Source organism: Lagopus muta, chromosome 6 (assembly GCF_023343835.1).
Source record: "Lagopus muta isolate bLagMut1 chromosome 6, bLagMut1 primary, whole genome shotgun sequence".
Classification (NCBI taxonomy): domain Eukaryota; kingdom Metazoa; phylum Chordata; class Aves; order Galliformes; family Phasianidae; genus Lagopus; species Lagopus muta.
The window spans coordinates 4,196,300-4,218,817 of NC_064438.1; the positions used below are offsets into that span (position 1 = coordinate 4,196,300).

The following is a 22,518-nucleotide window of genomic DNA, read 5'->3' on the forward strand; positions in this document are numbered from 1 at the left end:
TACAGGAGCAAAAAAAAAAAAAAAAATCTCTGCAACAGGATTTAGTGTATAATCTGCACTTTATTGTAAAACTGAGACAACTAATCCACAAAAATACTAAAATGTTTTGAAGCACCTTGAAGGATTCATATGGATGTACCCTAGGACTATAATTATTACTGTTGCAGCTGTTGTGAAGTACTCTCGAGCAGTTATTTCCCTCTGACTTTTTTGCTTCTAACTGATCGGTTTAAGTCACATCAAGTTCATCTCATCTAATTATATCACATATTTCATAATAACCTGCCTGTGCTTCCAGAAACAGTTTTAATTTAATCACGTTAAGTGATCATATTGTTAATATCAGAGATTACAATGCAAAGACATTATAGTAAGGTATTATGGCAAATCGAAATTATACCAACAAATAGCATTTGAAGATCTTAAACAGAAAGTACCAATTAACCTCCTCTTTGTGAGTTATAAAAATGATGAAAATTATTATTTTTCTGAGATCCTTACAATACCTGTGTACCTTCCTTGGAAGGTCACACTTGTTTTCTTTAAATAAATGGAAAGATTTAAAAGATTATGAGTTTTCAGTACTTGAATGAATAGCAGCTACAGTAAAGGTGTATACACTGAATAAGAGAAGGCAGAAAAAAAAAATATTTTTCCCAGTGCCAAAATACTTTTACAAAGCTCTCCTGCTTAGTGAAATAAACAAAGTTAAAAAATCAGAGTGGACAGACAGAAAGTCATTTTACAGAACAAGCCTAACTGATAGAAGACCTCAGATGATACTGAGTCCAATAACACTCAGAACAGCAGCTCTTCACACTCACTAATAACATGAGTATTTTTATCAGCTAGGATTTAATTATGAAACTATTGATTGTTATGGTTCAAGGAACAAAATGATCATTACATGGATGGAAGGATTCCTTCTGCACTTGTATGGAGGCCAAACATTTTCTCTGAGGCAACCAAGTTTGCTGTCGAAGAATTAATACTAGATGAACAGCAGTTCAAGGTGCCAGTTTCTAATAAAAAGAAAATATATTTTATATAAACAAAAAAAATAATCATGGATATTAGACTGCTACCTGAAGAATTTGGGGGTAGGACGGAATCCAGGACAGGCTGAGGGAGTTGGGCTTGTTCAGCCTGGAGAAGAGAAGGCTGCGGGGTGACCTCATTGCAGCCTATCAATACCTGAAGGGAACCTACACCCAGGAGGGGAGTAAACTCTTCAAAAGGGCTGACAACAGCAGGACTAGGAGAAATGGATCCAAGTTGAAGGAGGGAAGATTTAGGTTGGATGTTAGGGGGAAGTTCTTTACTAGGAGAGTGGTTAGGCCCTGGAACGGGCTGCCCAGGGAGGTTGTGGATGCCCCGTCCTTGGACGTCAAGGCCAGGTTGGACGGGGTCCTGGGCAACCTGATCTGAATGTGTATGTTTGGTGGCCCTGCCAGGCAGGGGGGTTGGAACTACATGATCCTTGGGGTCCCTTCCAACCCGGGTGATTCTGTGATTCTGTGATTCTGTGATTAGCTTACACATCCACTAGCTTTCCAGTCCATATGACTTAATAGATTTTCATTACTGGCTCCTCATGTTAGGCTGACAGAAGATCAAGTTTACACTTAGGTTGGCTGCTACCTTCATCTGACGTCAGCTGAATACCTCACACAGCAGTACAGGACTTAAGGAGAAAAACCTCAAAGTGTATTCCATACTCTAGTTCCTAGTGGTTCTTAGACAAAACCGAAAGCGCCGTGGTGTGGTTTCCCATGAATCACCTATGAAAGTACACACATCACTGAGGACAGAAGAATAGCATGGACTTAAAGACTAGACTTGCGTGTTCTTCATCAGGAGGCATTAAAAGTAGGTTTCTGATGCCTTTGCACTAGAAAGGCTAATGTGTTCAGCTGCTCTACATAAAGATTTAACACACTCCATGAACAAAAATGATGGCCTTTCATTTTAGGCAAACCAAATAAATTGGACAGAATTTATTTCGTTTCTCATAGTAGTGGAGAAGGCCTTTGGTCTCATTCTCTAGCAATGAACATCTTAAAAAGCTTACAGAAGAATTTTTAGAAGTTAGCCAGCCTGTACAGGGTGCACTCTGCTCTCTCATTTCAAACTACCCTGTGCCATAACAAGTGAACAACCTCCAGGAGTTGACAAAGAGGCACAGTTTGGGGCTATTCTTCCTGTAGTATCATGTCTTATCCTAACAACACGTGTTTCTAAAAGTTAACGTTACAATGAATTCTGTAATCAGAGAGGGAAAAATGTTCTGACTAACGTTGCTTTTATGGCAAATCTCATTTATTAAAAAAAATCTAATACTAGGAGTTCATAATAATTGTGATGATGAATAAAAATACAGTAAAATATACCACCTTTTAAAAACATATCTCGTAAGCTATGAAATGCTCAAATAAGTGACTGAAGCTGTATATTCCCCAGTGAAGATTGATTTAAAGAACTTAATAAATAAAAGATTCAGAGATGATCTGAGAAGTCAGAAGACCTTTTCTGCACAGAATTATGGAGCCTACAGAGCTATCAGATGAGAAACACAAGCACTAGTCACTCAAAAAATTATTAGTAAAATTCCCTGTGCCAGCGCTTGCTTTATTTGAGCATTCCAAAAAAAGATGCCTTTGATTTGTCAGAATACCCCAAACTTTTCCTCATGCAATTTCTTACAGCAGAAACCTATTACAAGGTTTTTTGCTTGACTAAACTGTCACATGTTTTTGTTTTTTTTTTTATTTTTCTTTGTTTGTTGTGGATTGGTTTGGGTTTTTTTTGGCTTTTTGATAATCTGAGATATGAACAGACTAAAATATTAAGTTTAAGTTCTAGATGTGTGCAGAGTTAATGCCCTTAATTACTACTTAAAACTTGCGTTCTGTTCCCATACAATACATAGAAAGGAGAGGTGGAAGAGTTCAAAGCAAGGCAAAGTCTACATACAGTCTGAGATTTGCTGACAATTCACTACCCAGACTAATGTTCAAAAAGGGAAGGAATTAAATTTGCAGCAGATGCTTAGCACTGCAAGCTCCCATTCAGCCTAAAAAGTATTGTTTTTCACTGGAGAGCAAATACAGGGCTACAGGAGCACCCAGTAGCAACCAGCAAAATCTTACCTTACCAACTTTACAAAACCTTACCTAAAAATTGATTAGTTCTTAAGTCTAATTAACCTTAAGTTGCTATGAGGCACTACTACGTATTGCCTTGATTTACTCAGTACATAAGTCTTAACAGTTCATGAGTTGCACCACGCTAGTAAAACAAGAATAACAGCTTTTCATTTTGGTAATGATTTATTCTTATACCATCTGTTGCTCAAAAACTTTTCTAATTAGGATCATCTGCAGAACAGGATTCAACGTTGATCTGTTAACGTTCTTCAAGAGCTGTCTGAACCCACCAAGCGCGGTAAGCACTTAACCTTCACATAACATTAGTTTCTCAAGTTCACTGTACTTTGCAAATCCGTTTTAACCTCAGCATCTCAAATTAACCGTGTTAAGCACACTACACTTTTCATTAGAACAGACGTTTGGACCATAAAGGCAATTAACCCACTGAAATAATGTGAGAAAAACAAATATCTCTAAGGGCTTCTGGAAAAAAAAAAAAAGAAAAAAAAAAACAAACCAACAGGTGAGAGCTTCGTATTTCAAAAGTAGTAAGAACTCATTTTTTCAGGGAATTAATTGGCCTCTTTTCTCCAGCACAAAAATAAAATCCGCACAGAGTAATAACTGCCCTTGGTTCCCAATCCAATTTATGGATCCTGTCAGGCAGTCTAATGGCACAGATGATTTTTAATAAATCAACAATCTCAAAGCCACAAATCAAAAGCAGCTGCAATTTTAAGTGAGACTTTTTCCTCAGATTCCAGTTTGACATTAGCATACATTGACATAAGCGCATATAGTGCGATTTCTACCATCTCTAAACCCAGCCTCTGGACTTTGCAGGTTTATAGGTAACTTTCAGCAGCCTCAGTGCTGATTGCTACCTGACTATTTAGCCGTACAGCTTCTCCATCTGAAACCAAGTATAAGGAAAACCAAAGCAAATCCCTGCTGATTTTAACAGTGATTTTTTTGCTAGTCGAAAATGCTTATCTGACTATTTATTGATAAAACATGCAGAAAAGCTGGCTCCCTGGAAAAGGGCCTACAAGTTTTAATATCAGAATATTAAAGGACTGTTAAATTCTCCAAACTCACTACTGCTCATTTCCAAAGTTTCTTTGAAAAAAAAGTTATGTTTCAAATTCTATTGCCCTGAATTAAGTCTTTCCAGATGAGTTTTTATACCATTTCTTCAGTATCTGTGTAATAAGGAAACCTCTTATTGTCTTTACAGTTGTCAGTAACAATCCGCTTTGGATACTCCCAACACCCAAAATTGGTGACAGGTTTTAGCAATGCCAGATGGGACAGGGCTGTTCAGGGCCCTTCAAAAACGTTCCTTTCAGTTTCTTCTGAAAGCATCAACCTTGAAAAACAGCATGTATACTTAGACATCTCACACTGCCTGGTGCCCAAAGCAATGACTCTCTAAGATGTGCAATTTCTGGTACTGCCACACATCAATCAGCCAGGAATTTTATTTTATTTTTTTTTTTAATTTTCATCTGTTACTTTTCATTTTAATAATCTCCGTCTGTGGTTCGATTCTAACAGCAGCAGAACAACAACAACAACAAAAAAACAAAACACAGAAGCCCACATCATCCACACAGATTTTAACAGTCTAGGGAAGGTGGAGAAGTGACGCTTAGAGTGGGGATTCTGCATCTTCACTGATGAGTAAAATAAGCCTCATTTCCTAAGTGTTAAGTGAGCAAAAGATAATTATAACTGCCTTTAGCTTGGCAGACAGAGAACAGCTACCCTTGTTCCTAAACAGGAAGAATTAACTCCTGTGCCTAAAACCAAAGCTGAAGTTGGTTGGGCCATGCCAGTAAAGAAAGGCCTTTGGCCCATTGACTCCAGGCTGCACTGCCATTTTCCCCAAGAGTTGAACTCTGATCCACACTCAGATCATAAATACAGTTTTCTCTGAGATTTTGCCACGGTCCCAAAACCTCCACGTTCCCTGCTCTGCTGATGAAGATTGGATGTGCTGCAGCCATGCACAGAGCAGGGCTCACACAGGAGTGCCAGCCAGCACCTCCCTGCTTAGATCACAGAACAGCTGCAAGATATTTCCTTTGCAGATCTCTGTATCTGCAATCTCACTGCCACCCTGAAAAGAGTCTTGAAGATGCAGTGAGGGCAATTAGTAAAAAGATAGACACAGAAAAGGGCATACTGCAAGAATGGATGGAATCTACCTTTTTGCTTTTCTCTGTTGGAAAATGCATCTGGACACTGCAAAGCCATGCGAGAGAACCATTTGCTTTTTCTATTCAATCACTTAAAACTGATGATTTTGCATAATGCAGTATAGGATTTGTGTAATTCTTTAAAACATGTAAGAAATGAACAAGAAGAGAACATTTATTTATCTCTCAACGGAGCAGACACTCCTAGCACATGCAATAAAGACAATGACATTTTACACTGTGCTGCAATGTGATTACATTTGGAATGTCTCTGCTTTATTGCAAAGAGACATTTATGGCCTAAGTAAAATATGGGATGCAGTTCAGGACTGGATAGATAGCAAGTAACCTACCCGAAAGGAAGGTTCTGAAAATCAGAGGATTCCTCTGCTCCGAAGCCAAAAACTAGCAAAAAGGACAAATGTTCATTGGTAGTTAGCATTACGAAAGTTTATTTACATTACACTTTGTGAAAGAGGACCTTCCATTATGAGAATCACAAAGCAGATTAAACCAAATCTCTATGATCCTGGAAACATTTTGTGATTTGAAAACTTTTCAGAAATTAACAGAAAAAATATATTTTACTCTTGCAGTTTATCAAGCTCTCTTCGTGGTCACCTTTATGTTTTGCTTGAGAACTCTGTTTTCTGGACCTTTGTTATCTTCTGCAAAAACAGCCTTCCCCAGCTATATTTTCCCAACTCCTCTAAACTGTATTTTCTAAAAATGAACCTCATTTATTAACTCTGAAAAGAAAAAAAAAACTTAGCAGATTAAAGTGGCAATGGACTAATCCAAAAATTAGCAAGCCTGAATCATTCATTTGTTTTTCCTCACGTCCCACTTCTGACAGTGAGACATAAAAGTTATTTCTGAGAGTCACCAGTTCCCCAGTATGAGCAATTATTACAGGCAATCACGTAACTAAATAGGAACATTTTCATGTTATGAGGCAAGAAACCTAAAGCAGAAAGTATAACAATATTAACTACAAGGTGAGGGATCAAAGCACCTCTCTTGCTGCCCCCTTCCCTGTGCTACTCCCAAAGGACCAAGAAAGTCTGCTTGCCAGTGGCAGTTCCTCTGAACCCCTTAAAATTATTTCACAAGCATTTCAGTAAGGCAACACTGACAGGTTTTTGCTTATTCAGTGATGTTTACCAACTCAGAAATTAGGCTAGTATAGCTGGGCTATCAGGCACACTGGCATTCACCTCCAGATATTATGCATAGTACAACCTTCCTGCTGATGGACAGAACATAAAGATGCTCCAAAAATAGAACAAAACAACCCATAAGGCCTGATCACATTACACACTTCAGAGGAAAGAGATACTCTCTCTCATCATCCACACATACACACAGCCCAGCCACTTCAAACAAATACCAGATTGCCATCATTAAATCTAGATATGGAAAAAACTTTAAGACCTAAGGTAGCTCAGAAGGCAATTCTTTGATCACTTATACACACTAAGTGATATTTAAAAATCAATAGCTGTTAATAAAATATTAACTTTCTCCAATCAATATGCACACATCTATGAAATATTCAGCACAGGTACAAAAATGAGATCATAGTGAAGGAAGAAACAAATATATTATTTCCTTGAGAATAAAATACACACAGATTGAAAAGAAACACCAAGACTTGCAAAAAGCTTTTGCGTATTTCTCACTGTAAGAAAAAGCATATCAGACATAAGCACCATGAACTTCATGCAAAAAATTCTTTGGAGCTTAATAAGCTTTATATAATTCCTTTGTTTCAGAGCCTTATTCTGCAAATCTTACATTCAAGCAGCAAATACAAGTTCCAACAGCGGATCAGCTGAGTGCTACACATTTCACAGCTATGCCAGCTGCTCCTTGGCAGACTGGTCTCATCTACCATGGCACAGTACCTTTCACAAGGAAATCCTCAACTCACACATCTGTCCAATCCAAAGTAATAGACTGCAAGTCCCTGGCCTTTCCAAAGGTCTAGCAGCGGCATCCCTGATCCTATTTGTCAGTTCTTAAATCAAAGCACTAAGAATTTGGTATGCCTGTAAATCCACCCCTCAGGGCTCCTCTTCCCCTGTATGTAATTTCTTCGTAAGAGATGCATATGCACATGATAAAGATACATACACATACAGATTTTGGTCACACCAGACTGTGGATGCCACACGTCACAAGATATACATAAGCATAATAGAGGAGCATTTGAGCCTTTTTTCCCTAACCATGCTGGTCATTATTGCAAGCAGACCAGTTACAGAACCTGCACATGCAGCAAAAGCAAACACTATACAGAATCTATCTGGCTGTTTGTCATCCATCTGAAATTCCTTCTTTCTCTACCTGAACAACCTGCTTAGGCAGATTGGATGTAAAAAATGTTATAGCAGGGAAAATAGGTAATTCCTACCAGGTTGTGTCAGCCACTTAATTTACTATGCTCACTGCACCCTTTACCTGGGGATTATGCTTCAGAGCTCCTTTCTCGACACACATTAACTACCTTGCAGCAGGATGTGAAAAAGCTTCCGAGATACCACAAATCTGGGAGACACAGGCCCAGATCATTGAGGGGAAAACATCAAGTTACAACAAAAAAAAACACCTTGGGACACTTCTGGTACAGCCATTAACCTAAAAATAGACTTTAAAGGCAGGAAGAATAAAGCATATTCACGAAAAGAGATTTTAAATCTCAAACAGACCTGCAAATAGAAGGGTCAAAATGTCCCATGTTCACTGAGAACGTGTCAAAAGTTGATGGGCTTAAATTGCGGAGATTTAGGTTAGTCATTAAGCAAGCCTTCCCAAGTGACTGAGTCAGGACTGAGAAAATTAAAAATAAAAATAAAAAATGGGATGATACGTGATAGCATAGCACAAATGGCTGCACCTAACAAGTCACGTAAAAATGCTAATTGTGTCTCAGCCAAGAAATATAACTATCAGCACAATTTGCAGTCAGTTGTTTAATTAATTTTACTGTTAATAAAGTTACAGAAAATTGATATGTCAAAAGGACCTGAAAGGATTACCAGCTGTCCTGGACAAATTAGAAACACGTCCATACCTCAAGCACAGAAAGCACAAAGATCTTTAATAAACTATTTACCAGAGAGGAATTTAAATCACTGTACGTATTACATTTCTTTTTCCACATTTTTTCCTCCAATTGAAAGCACTTAGGAGCAAGTAATACACAGTTCTCAAATACCATATCTTAAAAGAAAGAGTTTTTAAAATGTTGGAGTTAAATCCAGTAAATGCAGGTGAAGTCGGAAACAGCAGAATGTAACATGGCATTTAAAAAATAGAAGACAGAGGAATAATTCAACTCCAAAGTAACAAAAGCTGTTATAGAACTGTATGGAAAGAGGAAGGAGAAGATTTATGACATGAGGGTCATGTGGTTACTCAAGGCCTATGCTTGCTGTGCTTCAATGAATTGCTATTGTTTCCTGTGGAAATGTTAAACTTTTTTGCTGTAGTCCATGTTTTTCCTCGCACAGAATATTTCAGACTCCATTTCCTTGACTCTCCAGTGCTGCCAACTGTCTCACCATGAGTTTGAGCAAGAAACTCCACTTCTCTGTACTTCAACTTCTCCTTTTTCAAAACAGCAATTAAATACTTACTAGTCTTCTAGGGATGTGCTAAAAAGCTAACTTGTTCACGTTAGTATAGCTTTTTTTGACAGTACAAAAAGATTAATCCATTTACTATTATTATAAAAAAATGATAGTATGTTGTATATGTTATAACAGTAGTGTTATAAATCATTATAAATGGCACTGGTGCGCTAGTTCTCTCTATACAGAACTTCTCCAAAGACATAGTGAAAGCAATTGAAGGCTCAACTCCTTGGAGTTGATGAGTTCTGCGTCAAGTCCCATGCAGATATCAGTCATCTGACAAGGATTCACTCTCCTTTTGTTTTGCTAGATTGAGCGAGTACTCTTCTAGTTGTCTGCTGACTTGTCCTGCAGGGCAAAGAAATGTTCTCCAATGCAGACAATACTCAGTGGTGCATAGATTACATGCTGCTGAACTCAGCCAACAGCCCTCTGAGGGATTCCAAACAAACGTTTCTCTGGTTCAAGGCACTTGAAACTAAACAATGTTTTCCTTCACAGTTTGGGAACAGAGATGCTATTGACTGTAGTTGGAGTAAAAGACTACCTAACTCTAGCAGATAATTCCTGTCCGGCCTCATAGTGATCAACACATAACGACCTCAGGAAAGAAAGGACTGGAATCAGTCTCTCATGCCTGCTGAGTTAATGCAACCCTAGCATCAACCATTCATACTGACTTAAGACCAATTTCCAAGTGCATTTGTAAGTGTCCAAGTTCTGCCCTGAAGATAAGCTGCAATAAGCAGAGAAGCACAAAAATCAAGATCATAGAAGGATAATAGGGAATGCTTCAGAGCACTTTATATCTATGAATTAATGTCAAAATCAGGAGAGTTCAGATCTCACTGAGGTACTTACGCCCACTAATACTAACCATGCTAAACATCCGCTATCTAATCTATAAATGGTGACACATAATTATGACCTAAATTCAATTTCTATTTTCATGTTTCTTTAAAAATGATCTAGTGCAAGGTAGGATACTTCAGGATATCTAAAGAATGCACTTACTTTGAACGAGTCTGAAAACTATTCCACTACAGACCTATCTTGTCTGCCTACTGACTCAGATTTCAGGTTTTCAGCTAGCAGACAAATCCGTTCTGGCCATCATGCAAACTGTGGTAACATTTTATTGACCTCTGAGAGCATGCAAGACTTTGCAGTGTGTGGAAAGTCCAAGTGCCACACACGCACACAAAAAAGTTTCTTGCTTGAATGCTAATTCAGTTCACTAAAAAGAAAGAGGTAGAAAGGAGGGTCAGTAGACTGGATTGCAGTAAGAGCACTTTCATTCAGTGACTATATTATCAGCTTGCTGCCTAGCAGCTTCTATTCAGGCCTTTTTCAAACATGTACAGCGGTTCTGGATGAGAGGCCAGCAACCTGCTCTGATTGCCACTTCACCACTCTGAAGCTCACTGCATTATTAGTATTATTATGGGGTCAAATACACCATCTTGAACCTGACAGGTAAAATCCAGCAACAAAATTCTCAAAGCATCAATTTTAGTGATAGCAAACAATTTGAACCATTTTTGCCCGAACCATAATTGAGTTATCTTTCTTAGACAGAAGAGGGGAGCAGGAGAATGGGGCTGGTGCTGTTTTGTTTCTCCCTTTCGAAGGTATATTTCACAGAACTCTACATCTGCCCATTCTTTTTATCACAGTATATCTACTTACTATGGACAGTTTAGTGCTTATTAATATAACACCACATTTGCTAGATTGACTCAATGACAGCGGGGCAAAGAAACTATAGGCTGTAGTTTCAAACTACAGAAGAACAGACGTACACACACAGTTCCAAAACACAGCAGAGAATTGATCCAGCCCACCAAAAACAAGAATATCAGATTCTTAATACAGAATTTATAATACTTCAAAAAAACATTAAACAAAGCACATATTTGATGCAAACTCCCCAACTGCTACATAAGAAGAAAGCAACCCAAAAAACTTATTTTTCAACAAGCAAGCAAGGTATAAGCCCGAGGTAGTCAATAAAATGCTTTAAATCACTAGTTTCTAGTAAATGAGAGCATCTGGAGCAACAAATCTTGCTGCCATTTTCAGAAAGACCAAGACCGTGATTTACCAGAGAACAGATAAACAACCTGTCAGTGTCACTGGGAGAGACTGAAAGAAGTTTCCTATTCAAGGGTGACTTTCTTAATAAAACTGTCTTTCACCGAACAACTTAATTAACATTCAGAGCTCAAAGCTCTAGGAACAGGAAAGCACAAAAACATTATTAATGTATCTTCCCTGGTGAATGTAGGTCAAAGCTATTGCTAGGCTGACTATCCTATCAGAAAATGCCATGGGATGAACCTCTGCTCACCAGGTCCTCTGCTTATGCGACACTAATATTAATTATTTACAAAAATATTCATTACCTCATTTTAAATCATATTTCAGATTTTAACACGATTCTGAATTCATTCTGAGTATTTTTTATTTATTTATTTATTTTAGTTACACCTTTGTCTCTGTAACAGCATTTTCTATGCACTCAGCACAGCTTTCAATACAGCAGCTGTTTGCTGATATCAGATGGAAGTTCCTGCTCCACAGTTCTCACTATCAGGGCTAAGAAACATTATTCAACAAACGGTTGGGGGAAAAAAACGAATAATTCATCGACATCAAAAGTAAAAATTTGTGTGAGAAACATGAAGGTCTATGAGAAAATACACAAGAAGCTGAATGCCTAAAATTCAACAACAGACAAATTATGCATCTCAATTCGAATTAAACATCGCTCTGTCCAAACTGACCTAGCACTTCAACAGTCCCTTGATTTCTTTTTGAAAAGATAAACCTCCCAACATCGAATTGAAATACTTCATTCAGCTCAAAATAAATGTTTTCCACGTATCATTGCTATTCAACTTTTGACAAGCCAGCAGTCCACAGGGGCCAGCAAGCATGGGGCTGGCCACCAATGCAAGCCTTTCTCAATAGCCCCTGCCTCAACAGAGGACCCTGCACACGTTGATGAATTAGAGTCACCTCAATGAACTATCGTCCCCAAATACATCGTTCAATAACAAGATAATTTTTCGCTTAATTTGAATAAAGAGAAAAATAAAATAAAATGGAGTTATATTATAGCAATAATCTGTTTTGCTCGTGCCTGCTTATACACTGGTGCCAGCATGAGGGGAATCTAGTTAAGTATTCTCCAGTTGTTTTATTTTTCTTCTATTGCGCACTTATTTTAAATAACATTTATTATTGTAACATACTATTATTTCTAGGTACAACAGGCAATGAACCAAGCTTCTCCCTAATTACGTTACATACTTGCTGTGCTTTTTATCTCTGATGTCAAAAAAGAGAAGTCACTTTAGCAAGAAAATAAAAGCTATGAGAAATATTTACCTCATTCATTCCATTATTTCTTTCTTACATCTGTTCTGGATTTTTGTTGTGTATGCACATTCATTTAATTCCTCACCAATTACTGTCAAGCAACTGGTCTTACTACCCTTCACAGGTTTGTTGTAAATCATAAGCATCCAGCTTTCTACATAATTTGCATGCTTAATGATACTGTCTTGATGAAAGGAAAGGAACATTAGGAAATCAGTAATGCATATACAGAAAGCAAGTGTCAACTATCAGAAACACCTTCCCCCCATTGTGAAAGTCACTACCTCACATGACACACACACACTACGAGCAAAATTTAAAGTTCTGAAGCTCTCCTGGCATATAAAAGATCAAGAAAAACTCCAACAAGAAACATCCAGCTATTTAGTATCAGCATTACTCAAGAGGTGAACAGGAACTTCCTGAAGTTTTTTATACTAGGTAAGCATAGCTACAAAACATGCTGTCATCACAGAAGTCTACAAGTCCTGTAACCTTCCCTAAAGAGGACTTGCAATACATATGCATTACAATGTAATTATTCCAGGCTGGAAATCATTCTCATATTGAGTAGCCCTATGCCATCTTTTCACTTGAATGAATAGCTCACCCAGTGCAATTCTAAACCTGATATTGTGTCAAGTTCCCTTATTTCCATTTCAGTAAATCTGTTTGATATTTTCATTCTTTGCCAGGCAGGTGCACCACCAAAATAATCCCACAATCAGCCTTTTTTTTTGAGGATTGTGGTTGAAAGATGCTATCCAGTTAGGTACAGTCAGCCAAAGCATTTCAGTAGTTCCTCAATTTTTCTTAAAAATTGCCAGTGAAAGTTCCTGAAGACCTTGTAGCTGGAAATGAGATCCAAATAACTCCAACTCATTTTGCTAATATTAAAAAAAGGTATTATTGGATTTATCATTGTCACAGAAAGGACCACACTGCTCCATCTCTCTTCTAAAGAAGGTGGTGCCACTGCCCTGAATGTATTATTTCTCAATATTAACTATATTCATGCCAACAATACAATATCAGTTGCGTCCTTACATATTTATTTCAACTTCAACCATAAAACTTTTCCTCCTGGATAATTTTTTGTTTCAATTCACACTGCCCAGTTCAAACTACAGCTAATGTAACATTACTTCTCACTACACACACTAATCATTTTCATGTCCTTGCTAAAAAATTAAGCAAGTCCAATGGTTTGGACAAGTTATTCTCCCATGAAGAAACAGGAACGGAGCTATGGATTGAGGTAATGGGCACATCAATGCTGGGAACCTGACAGGATCTGATCTGCAGCTATCCACCTCAGACACAAGGGTAGGACACGAAGGGTCCGCGTCCTGGATGAGAAGAGCACTCAGTTGCACCTATTGCAGAGCTTCCTGAGTCACTTGCCAGTTAATCCCAAGGGGCAACACATGGAGGAAATGAACCTCGCACCACTTCTACCTTAGCTGTGAAGAGGGCCAACCAGAATACAGCTTTTGGTAAGGACCAGAGACTAAATAGAAAGTGATTACTACACACAGCATACAGAGAATAACACCACTGATACATACGTAAGAGCTCACCTGTACACGAGAAATCATCCACTCGGACATATCCCATGACACAGTCACAACGATAGGATCCAGGCAAGTTAACACACACAGTGTTAGCATGGCAGTAATGCATCTTGGCAGCGCACTCATCAATATCTGCAGTGAGAAAACAGGGAAAGCCACAGTCAAGCTCAGTTAAGTTAATAAGAGGAAATAAATTTCACTTACGACTCCAAAGGCAAACTGATTTAACTCCAGCAGTAAAGAACAAAGCAAGTTTAGTTGAAAAATATTCCTTAAAATAAAGCTAAAATTCCTGCATCTAAGTGCTGAGTTCCTTCTACTGTTCTTCACCAAAATTTAATTACAATAATAAATATTATTATTCTAATTGGAAAAGCAACTTACTTTTTATTATTATTACTATTTACAATTTTAAAAACAAATTGATGCAAATTTAAAAGCACAACACAGAACCATAAATATGCAACATTGAAGATGTTAACTTTCTGCCTTACAGGTAAACTAAATCATTAAGGCATGGTAACTTTGTTCAACATGCTGCCAGTTTTAGTGCTGAACAGATAAAGCATGATGATGTAAGAAAAGTATTTCCAATAGGGAGTTGGTCAGTGAGTACTCCAGATGTCCCTGAAACAAACTTTAGCCACAGGAATTACTAATCAGCACATTGTGCCATTTTCACTTTCCACACCAGCAGAAGATCAAGCTGGTTCCCTGTAAGCCCATTTTCAGCCTAATTTACATCATTCCAATAGAAAAGAAAAAGATTATTTGAGAGCGGTAGAAACTTTGCCTTGTATTTCTGTTTGCTTGAGCAATCCCTATTGTAAATCCAAAATTCAAAATTATTATTTTCACAACAGCGAATCAAACCTATCATTTACTAGCCTGTCTAAATACACCATAGTGATGCTGTAAAATCTTCCCCCTTCTTTTCCCACCAAACCAGATATTACACTGAAGAATTCTTTTATTTTTTCTCAGCAGGATAAATTTTCTGCTTAGTAGCACTGATTTTACTCCAAGTAATTCATGGCTTTCAAAAGATTAATTCTAGTATTACATATGTTCATGCAAAAGAAAAAGAAACAGACTTATTTTTCCCCTGTTACTTTCTCACTGTTACTGATCGCTCACACTCAAGAGTGTGACAACACTATAATAACTGACAATACAGCTCAAGAGCCTCCTTAGCTGGTGAGGCTTAGAGTTCATTACCACACAGAGCTCTCCTAATACATCCCTCCGCGCAGTCATGCACAGACCAAACTACAGCCTCCCACCTTCCTCACCACAACATCCTCATGGAGACACAAGGGAAACACACGCTACTTCCACATTTAATGCTAGAAGGGGGGTGGTCATTAACTGTGCAAACATCAAGCTTGTAGTTGCAATTCAGGTATCCCATTTAACAACCCTAAGCAGTGGTAACTGCAATTGAAATGCAACCACATTTTTAGCCCCTGAAAACGAAACACGCACCAGCTCTGCTTATACTTTCTGTATCACAGACATCTATTCAGTAAGAACTGTGAGCTAAATCACCATGGTCAACAACAGCTGTCAGTTGGTAGTGATCTTTGACTCTTACTTGGGCCGAAGCAGAAACGACAGACCGAAGACAAAAGTCTTCATATTCCACTGCAAACACCTTGAACTATCTTGCTCCTGCATTTCTGTTGTTCCTGCTGCAGTACTACTGGATTAAATGATTTTTAAGAAGTCAGAAGCATCAACACACAAAGGATAAAAGCCAAGAAAAATGCCCCCACGTCTTGTTATCACACTGAGTGCTACAGCCACTTGGGAAACACTCAGGTGTTGATGTGTGTTCACACTGTTCTGCTTGCAGACTCTTTGTAATAGACTTTTGGAATATAGCTTTGAGGAGTTTTGTTCTTGCATATCTAATAATCTTGCTTTTATGCAAGGGAGGAGAGGAACAAAAAGATATGTGAAAAGAAAGCTATAACATCTTAACAGCAACAAATGCACTTGAAAATTAACCTGAGGTATTGCTATCAAGTTTTTTCACTGAATTCACTGGACAACAATCCTCCTCTTTCTTCCTCTGAGAGAAGTAAGAGGATTATAACTTGCAAAGGTGAAGGAAGTTGAACTTGGACTCACTGCAAGCATGACCCACATTACTGTAACACAAAGTATGAGAATTCACAGGTATTAAAAGAAAATCCACAACCTATACAAAAATGTCACCGCGTGAGGATTTCTCACAAAGAGATGAGGATCTTGAATCAACAACGTGACTACAAATAAGGCAAGTGAGAACAACCTACACAGGGTTGCAGAAGTCCTTGAGTCCAGGAACAACTGGGCCTAACCAGGAAGCAAAAGCAGCAAGAGATCCTTCTCTTCAAAATTTGCTCATTTATTTAACTCTTTTCTAAATGTTTTTCAGTGCATTTTCCAAGTAGCCTTTCAGTATTTCATATTTTCTTCTTCCTTAGCAGCATTCACCTTCAGCTGATGCTTCCTTTACAAAGGGTAAAATTGAAAGATAAAAACCTGCAGTGGTACTTTCTCATTAAAGCCTGTAGGGCAAGGCTGAAGCTGTTGCTTTGGGCCATGCTTTTACAAATTCCTGTAAAAGGTTAGGTATTCATCACAAAAAAGCTTTGGGTTTTTACTTAATATTGTTAGAATAAAATCCATAAAGCACACAGTGGTATATATCAGCTCGGCTGTAATAGAACACAAATTGTGATTCATGCGTATAGATCGCTTGTTGCATTTGAAATATTGGAGCTCATCTTCTAGTGGTCTTTTGAGGTGATAAAAATACATTATTAATGTTACTCTCCAGACTGGTGAAGTAGTTTGTTTTTCTTCTAAAAAGGTAAACTTACGGTCTTCAAAATGAGACTTGACATGCCATAACGATTCACATATCACCAGCTTCCATCTTCTTTGCAACAGCAAAGGCATTTATTTGGGCTTCAGTTCCTCCGTTAGAACGGCTGCGTTACAGGGTGGTAGGTTTGGTGAGTGCTATTCTGCTGACTTCAAGCTTCCTTAACAGTTACTGAAATAAGGTTCATTGCACAGAGCTCTCACTATTGCAGTACTCACCTACTCTACAGTTAATCAGGTATCAGCATTACTCCTTACAGTTCTAAATAGTGTTCACTAACTTAAAGGGAAATATACGTGTGTTACCTTCTATTATCAGTACCAATACACCCAGCAACACTGCGAGTACACCGGAACAACGCACAGGAAAAGCACCTCAAGGGACAGAGATGCTTAGCACCTGGTATGCATTTTGTTGCACCAGAGGCACTCATACCAACTGAAACAAAGCACGGTGGAAGACACGTAAGTTGTATTATGCTTTGGTATGCAACGGTACTGCCTATCCGACATATCCGAGGCAAAAAAAAATTGATGCTATAAAGGAAAGAATTTCATTTCCATATGAAATCTAACTAAATTAATATAAACACTTTTGACTACTGAATTTAAAATAACTGGCTTATTAAACTGCAAATTCCAATTAAAAACATTTGGTGTGTGTCCACTCTGTACAGGAGAAAGAAAGAAAGAAACTCCATCCTTGCTGCATCAAAAACACGTAAACGGGAAAAATGAACATTTTGGTTGTAAAGACATCCTAGTATATAACATAAAGCAGGGAAAATTACCAAACCTAACAGCTGTTCAAGATTTTCTCATCTACAAACGTACTTTAAAAACTCTATGAATAGTTTAAACCCACAGGTCTACTGTCCCCCTGTCACAGGCACAGGTTGATCTAGGTAACTCCACAGAATCACAGAATGGCCAGGGCTGGAAGGGACCTCAAGGATCATGAATCTCCAAGCACCCTGCCACATGCAGGGCCACCAACCTCCCCATTTAACGCTAGACCAGGTTGCCCATGCCCCATCCAACTTGGCTTTGAACATCTCTAGGGATGGGTCATCCACAACCTCTCTGGGCAGCCTGTTCCAGCACCAACTTTGTGACATTGGAGCTTCATAGTTACTGTAATGGAAGACGATAACACTCAAATGGAAACAAATTGGAACAGTCTTCCAGACCACTAACAGATGATGCTTAAGTGTCAATGGTTTACGGGCTACTTCGGCCTGGTTTGTGACTAGCAGGGCAGGGACATCCATGGACCCGTACCCCTGGAAAGGGAAAAAGGGGAAAAGGGTAGAGAGATGGACCTAAAAAACAAAACAGCTGCAATGATCTGAGGAGAAACAAACTAATTTACTAATTAAGATATTGGAATGCAAGATAACACATTATAATGCAATATAATTAGAACTGAAGCTAATAAACCAAATAAAGTGAGAGTGTCTGAAAGCCAAAGGCCTTACTCTAATGCTGTGATGAGATGGCATCCACAACAGAGACGAACCAGATGATCGAAAAAAGGGAAGGAAAAGTGATCTCAACGCTTTTTATCTTTTCTATCAGAATGGAAAAGTAACAGAACTGCAAACAGTCCTCTGGGAGACCTAGTTCTTCTTCTCTTCTGGGACAGGTACCTGGAACTGGAGCATTAACTCTTTAACCCCCAGTGCACTACATGATGTTATAATGTGGAATACCAATAAGGAAAAACCATAAAACCATGGCAGTAAGTATCCCAAATCAACCACTTCAGTTGCAAGCCTCTCACAGTTACCTGCTTTCTCGTTGGGGAGCCATTTTTCCCAAACTTAATTCTAATTTTTCAAGTACTTTGTAGAAAAGCATAAACAGAAAACAAAAGACAGGAAGAGACAGCTTTACAGAAAGCTCCAATCTCCACTTCATGATTTCTCACTAGAAAACATTAGTAATGATGGGAGAGCGTTGGTTAAGTTCTCCCAACCCTGTCCCTTCTTCATTATTAGTTACTATTTGTTACTGTTATCCCATGATTTGAGTTGTATTAAATTCCAGTCTAAATAATCTGGATATTTTTTTTAATGTAGAGACAACATGTGTTGTTGTTCAGATGGTACCAAATCCTAAAATAAATTCACAAGCTGATGGAGTCAAGACGAAGTTTTCAAAATAGCTGAACACAACAGCAGTGGAGCAGAAGAGAGTACTTAAAATTTCAGTTACCCTATGCTTATGCAAAAACAAACACATGCTGTTTTCACTCCACTGACTTAGCAGATCCTTGTTCATTTTATTTACTTTTTGTTCTTCAAATTCTCCCCATCCTGTCCTCTCTGTCTCTTATCTCCTTTCCGCGGCCAGACCCACTTGATTTCAGCTCTTCTTATCTTTATTTCCCCCTCCTATTCCCTCTCCTTATTTGCATACACCTAACATTCACCATACCTGATTTTTACCTTGAGCACAAGGTTGGTTTCTCAAGCTGTGCAATGCAACCCTCAGCAAAAAGCTTTCAAAGAGCCATAAAGCATGAGAGAGCAGTAGTCAGCAGTTCCTGTGAGATGACAGCTCAGCTTCTCTCAGTTGGCCAAATGGGAAAAGACTAGTTCCTAGCTGCAAATGTTTAAGCTGATCTTAAAACTGTTTACAAACCTGGACTCCTTGATGGCAATTCATCTCCTGGCACAGCAGCACTACAATCACAGGCAACCCTCATCATTCCTGACTTGGAGGGACAGTGCTGCTGACCAGCCAGAGGTCAACAACCCCAGACAAAAGCAGATAAGCCAAAGGAAGAAATCCCTTTCAACAAGGCTGAGAAGCATTACCCTGACATTCTAAGTAAGCTAGCTAAAAGGCCTTCATAAATTAAGGCTGGTGTAGCATCACCTGGGAATCCATAAGCAGTATAATAACTACCAATACAACATCAGAAAGTACTATCAATTTGAGAGCTTCATTAAAATGATGCCACCTCTTCCTTCAGGCACAGTGTAAAAGTGCTTTATGCTGATATACATACAGTTTACGATCAGGACAAGAGTATCAGTATTCCATACCTGCTCTTTATCAATTTAATTGCCCCTCTAGGGATTATAACTGTATAACTATCAGGTTAAATACACAAATAAGCATTGAAATACACATGCAAATCACACTTGAACAGGGACACTTCCCAGAGCAGAGCAGCTAATGCCTGAACTGATGTAACGTTACTGAGAAGGATAAAAAGATATTCAAGTACATCCATCTCCCACCCTGCCTCTTCATTTCAGTGCTTTTCGGCTTAAATTCTTCTATCAAACACACTCCGGAATGTAACTAGTCATTCATAGGGAGCACTTCTTGTCTACCTGTATCTCAGCTACATCAGTAAATGCCTTTACCATCTTTGGTAACAATTACACCAATACACAAAACGTTACTCTCGTTGCATTGTACTACATTTTATTATTATTATTAGGCCTTAAAAACGAATTAAAAAACAGAGCTTTTCATAGACTGAACCTTCACTAAAAATGATCAACACTTTGCAGACAGGACATTTCTCCTACATTAATTTTTCCTATCAGTCCTCAAAATACCACAACCCTAAGACTGTGCTGGACTCTTTAAAGCTTGTTATCCAGACTATCTTGTGCCTAACTATCTGTCTAGTCAGAAGATTTTCCTTTTATGATTCTGCTGAATTGTACTCCTCTCTCAGCCAACCTTAAAACAGAATTCCACTGTTCCCATGTGCTTTCCACCATTATGCTGACAATTTGCAGTGCATTATTAACTGTCTGTGCAGCTGCTCAGGGAGGGTGACCTCCCAAGAGCCTTGAGATTTCCTAGGATAAAAACTAAAGTTTCTATTAGACTGAGGTTTCAATAAAAGATCATTTAAATTAGGAAGCTGTTCTTGTTGCATTAATGTTGAAAAAAATACAAGTAATCTGTTGTTTTTAACAGAAAGAAACTGTTTCCTTAAACTCTCAATGAACAATTTCATTCATCTGATAAAGACATTAATGGAAATGTTCACTGCCTTATGTTATGTGTAAAAAAAAATCATATAGCTTTTAGGGATATATAGTTGATAACTAATTCAGAAGGCATCTCTGACAGTTGAAAATGAGTTATTTTTAACAACATGCACCCTGAATTCACATATGATAATACAGCCTAGAGAACACAGGTTAAAAATAATTACAAAAAGCAGAATGGAACATTTGCGGAAACAGGTTTTGGCCAACAGCAGCATCTCACTCATTTGTTCAAACGTGCCAAAGAAAATAGCAAATACAAGTCAAGATTCTTCCTGTATAACAGCAGTCACCCTGATGTTTTGAAATCCAGAGAGCTTGACCAAGGATTATAAATACTTTTCTTTTTTTTTTTTTTTTTGCTTTCTAATTCATCCCTGAAAATATACTGATAGTTGCACTTAGACTGCAAGGCAACACAATAGACTACGTAGTGGTGTGCCTGAACAGGTCTGGAGCTCTTCTACTAACTGGAATGTAGCAGGCATGCAGCTTTTCAGTTAAGAGTTGGCAGGCCAGGAGGATTCATAACTTTTACCTAAGTTAGTGAATGCCTTTCCAGCCACTTCCTGACCTCTTGGATTCTATCAGAGTGGATCAATGTCTTTGAGGGAAACTCTGCCTTAAGGAAGTTGTGGATTCTGCAGAACGTTCATAATGTCCTCTCACTGACATTATGGCAAATGGAAAGGTTTATGATCACCCAAAGGTGTTTTAAACAAACTCAGGAACACCAGCAGATTCTTTAAGAAAAAATCCTCTATTTCAGGGAAATGACCTGGTCTCTATCAGGAGAAAAAGCAGAGAACACTTACATCTTCTCAAGAATTCTGAAGATAAAGAGTGTTAATGTCACTGCTTCTGGCTACGATGAGACAACTAAAATGGTTAATCAAATACAATTAATTAATTACAACTCACCAGCCCCACAGGAGTAGTTTGCTCTCAGAATTCTGCAGGTACAAAGCTAAACCAGAAGCTGTCCATCCTTTGGTGGAGAGTCAGCATGGAATTTCACAGTATACAGAAAACTCTGTATTGCTCAAGCATAGGACTATGAACTAAACATTACCTCTACCAACAGTCAAAGTAATCTCCTTGACAGCATTACCAAGGATACTGAAACAGGTAGGGGTTAAATTCAGGGAAAGGTAAAAGAAACTCAAAAAAGGATGCAATTCAAGTATGATGCATTTTGAACTCCTTTGTTATAAAAATACGAAATGTTATGTAAACTCATGTAGCTGTAAATCCCATTATGGTGTCAGTTTGTTCTTTCACTTGAGAAACTGCTTCCTGTTCTTTTTAAAGAGAGGGTATGTTCTGTAGTTCATGTTAAAAATTCATTCATTCATCACTCACATTTACTAAGTTAGGACATAATTATACTTGTACCTTTCAGAACAGAAGTTTTCTTAAGCTTCACTGAAAATGCTAGCACAGGAATAAGTAATTCCTACACATGTGATAAGTCAGATGTTGGGATAACCCAAGGTTCATCCTTGTTAGTTCTGTGAACGACTGTACGGATATAGTGAAGCATAACCCAATAAAGAAAATATTGCTCAACCTCCACACAGTAATGTTTGGTAGCTCACTAGAAATGAAAAAGTACACCAAACACGAAAAGCTACTTGCTTTTCCATCTTGCAGCAGGCAACAAAAGATTAAAAACA

At 38.2% G+C, this 22,518-nt stretch overlaps 1 protein-coding gene across 3 annotated transcripts in view; it reads right to left on the reverse strand.

Moving 5' to 3' along the window:
* The window catches only part of NELL1 (neural EGFL like 1), a 293,522-nt gene that overhangs the window by 124,937 nt on the left and 146,067 nt on the right, over positions 1–22,518 (reverse strand). For all 3 annotated transcript variants that reach the window (XM_048949311.1, XM_048949310.1, XM_048949309.1), the window contains exon 13: positions 13,953–14,078. In XM_048949311.1, coding sequence (XP_048805268.1) covers positions 13,953–14,078 — 126 coding nt within the window. The remainder of the gene's footprint in view (positions 1–13,952; positions 14,079–22,518) is intronic.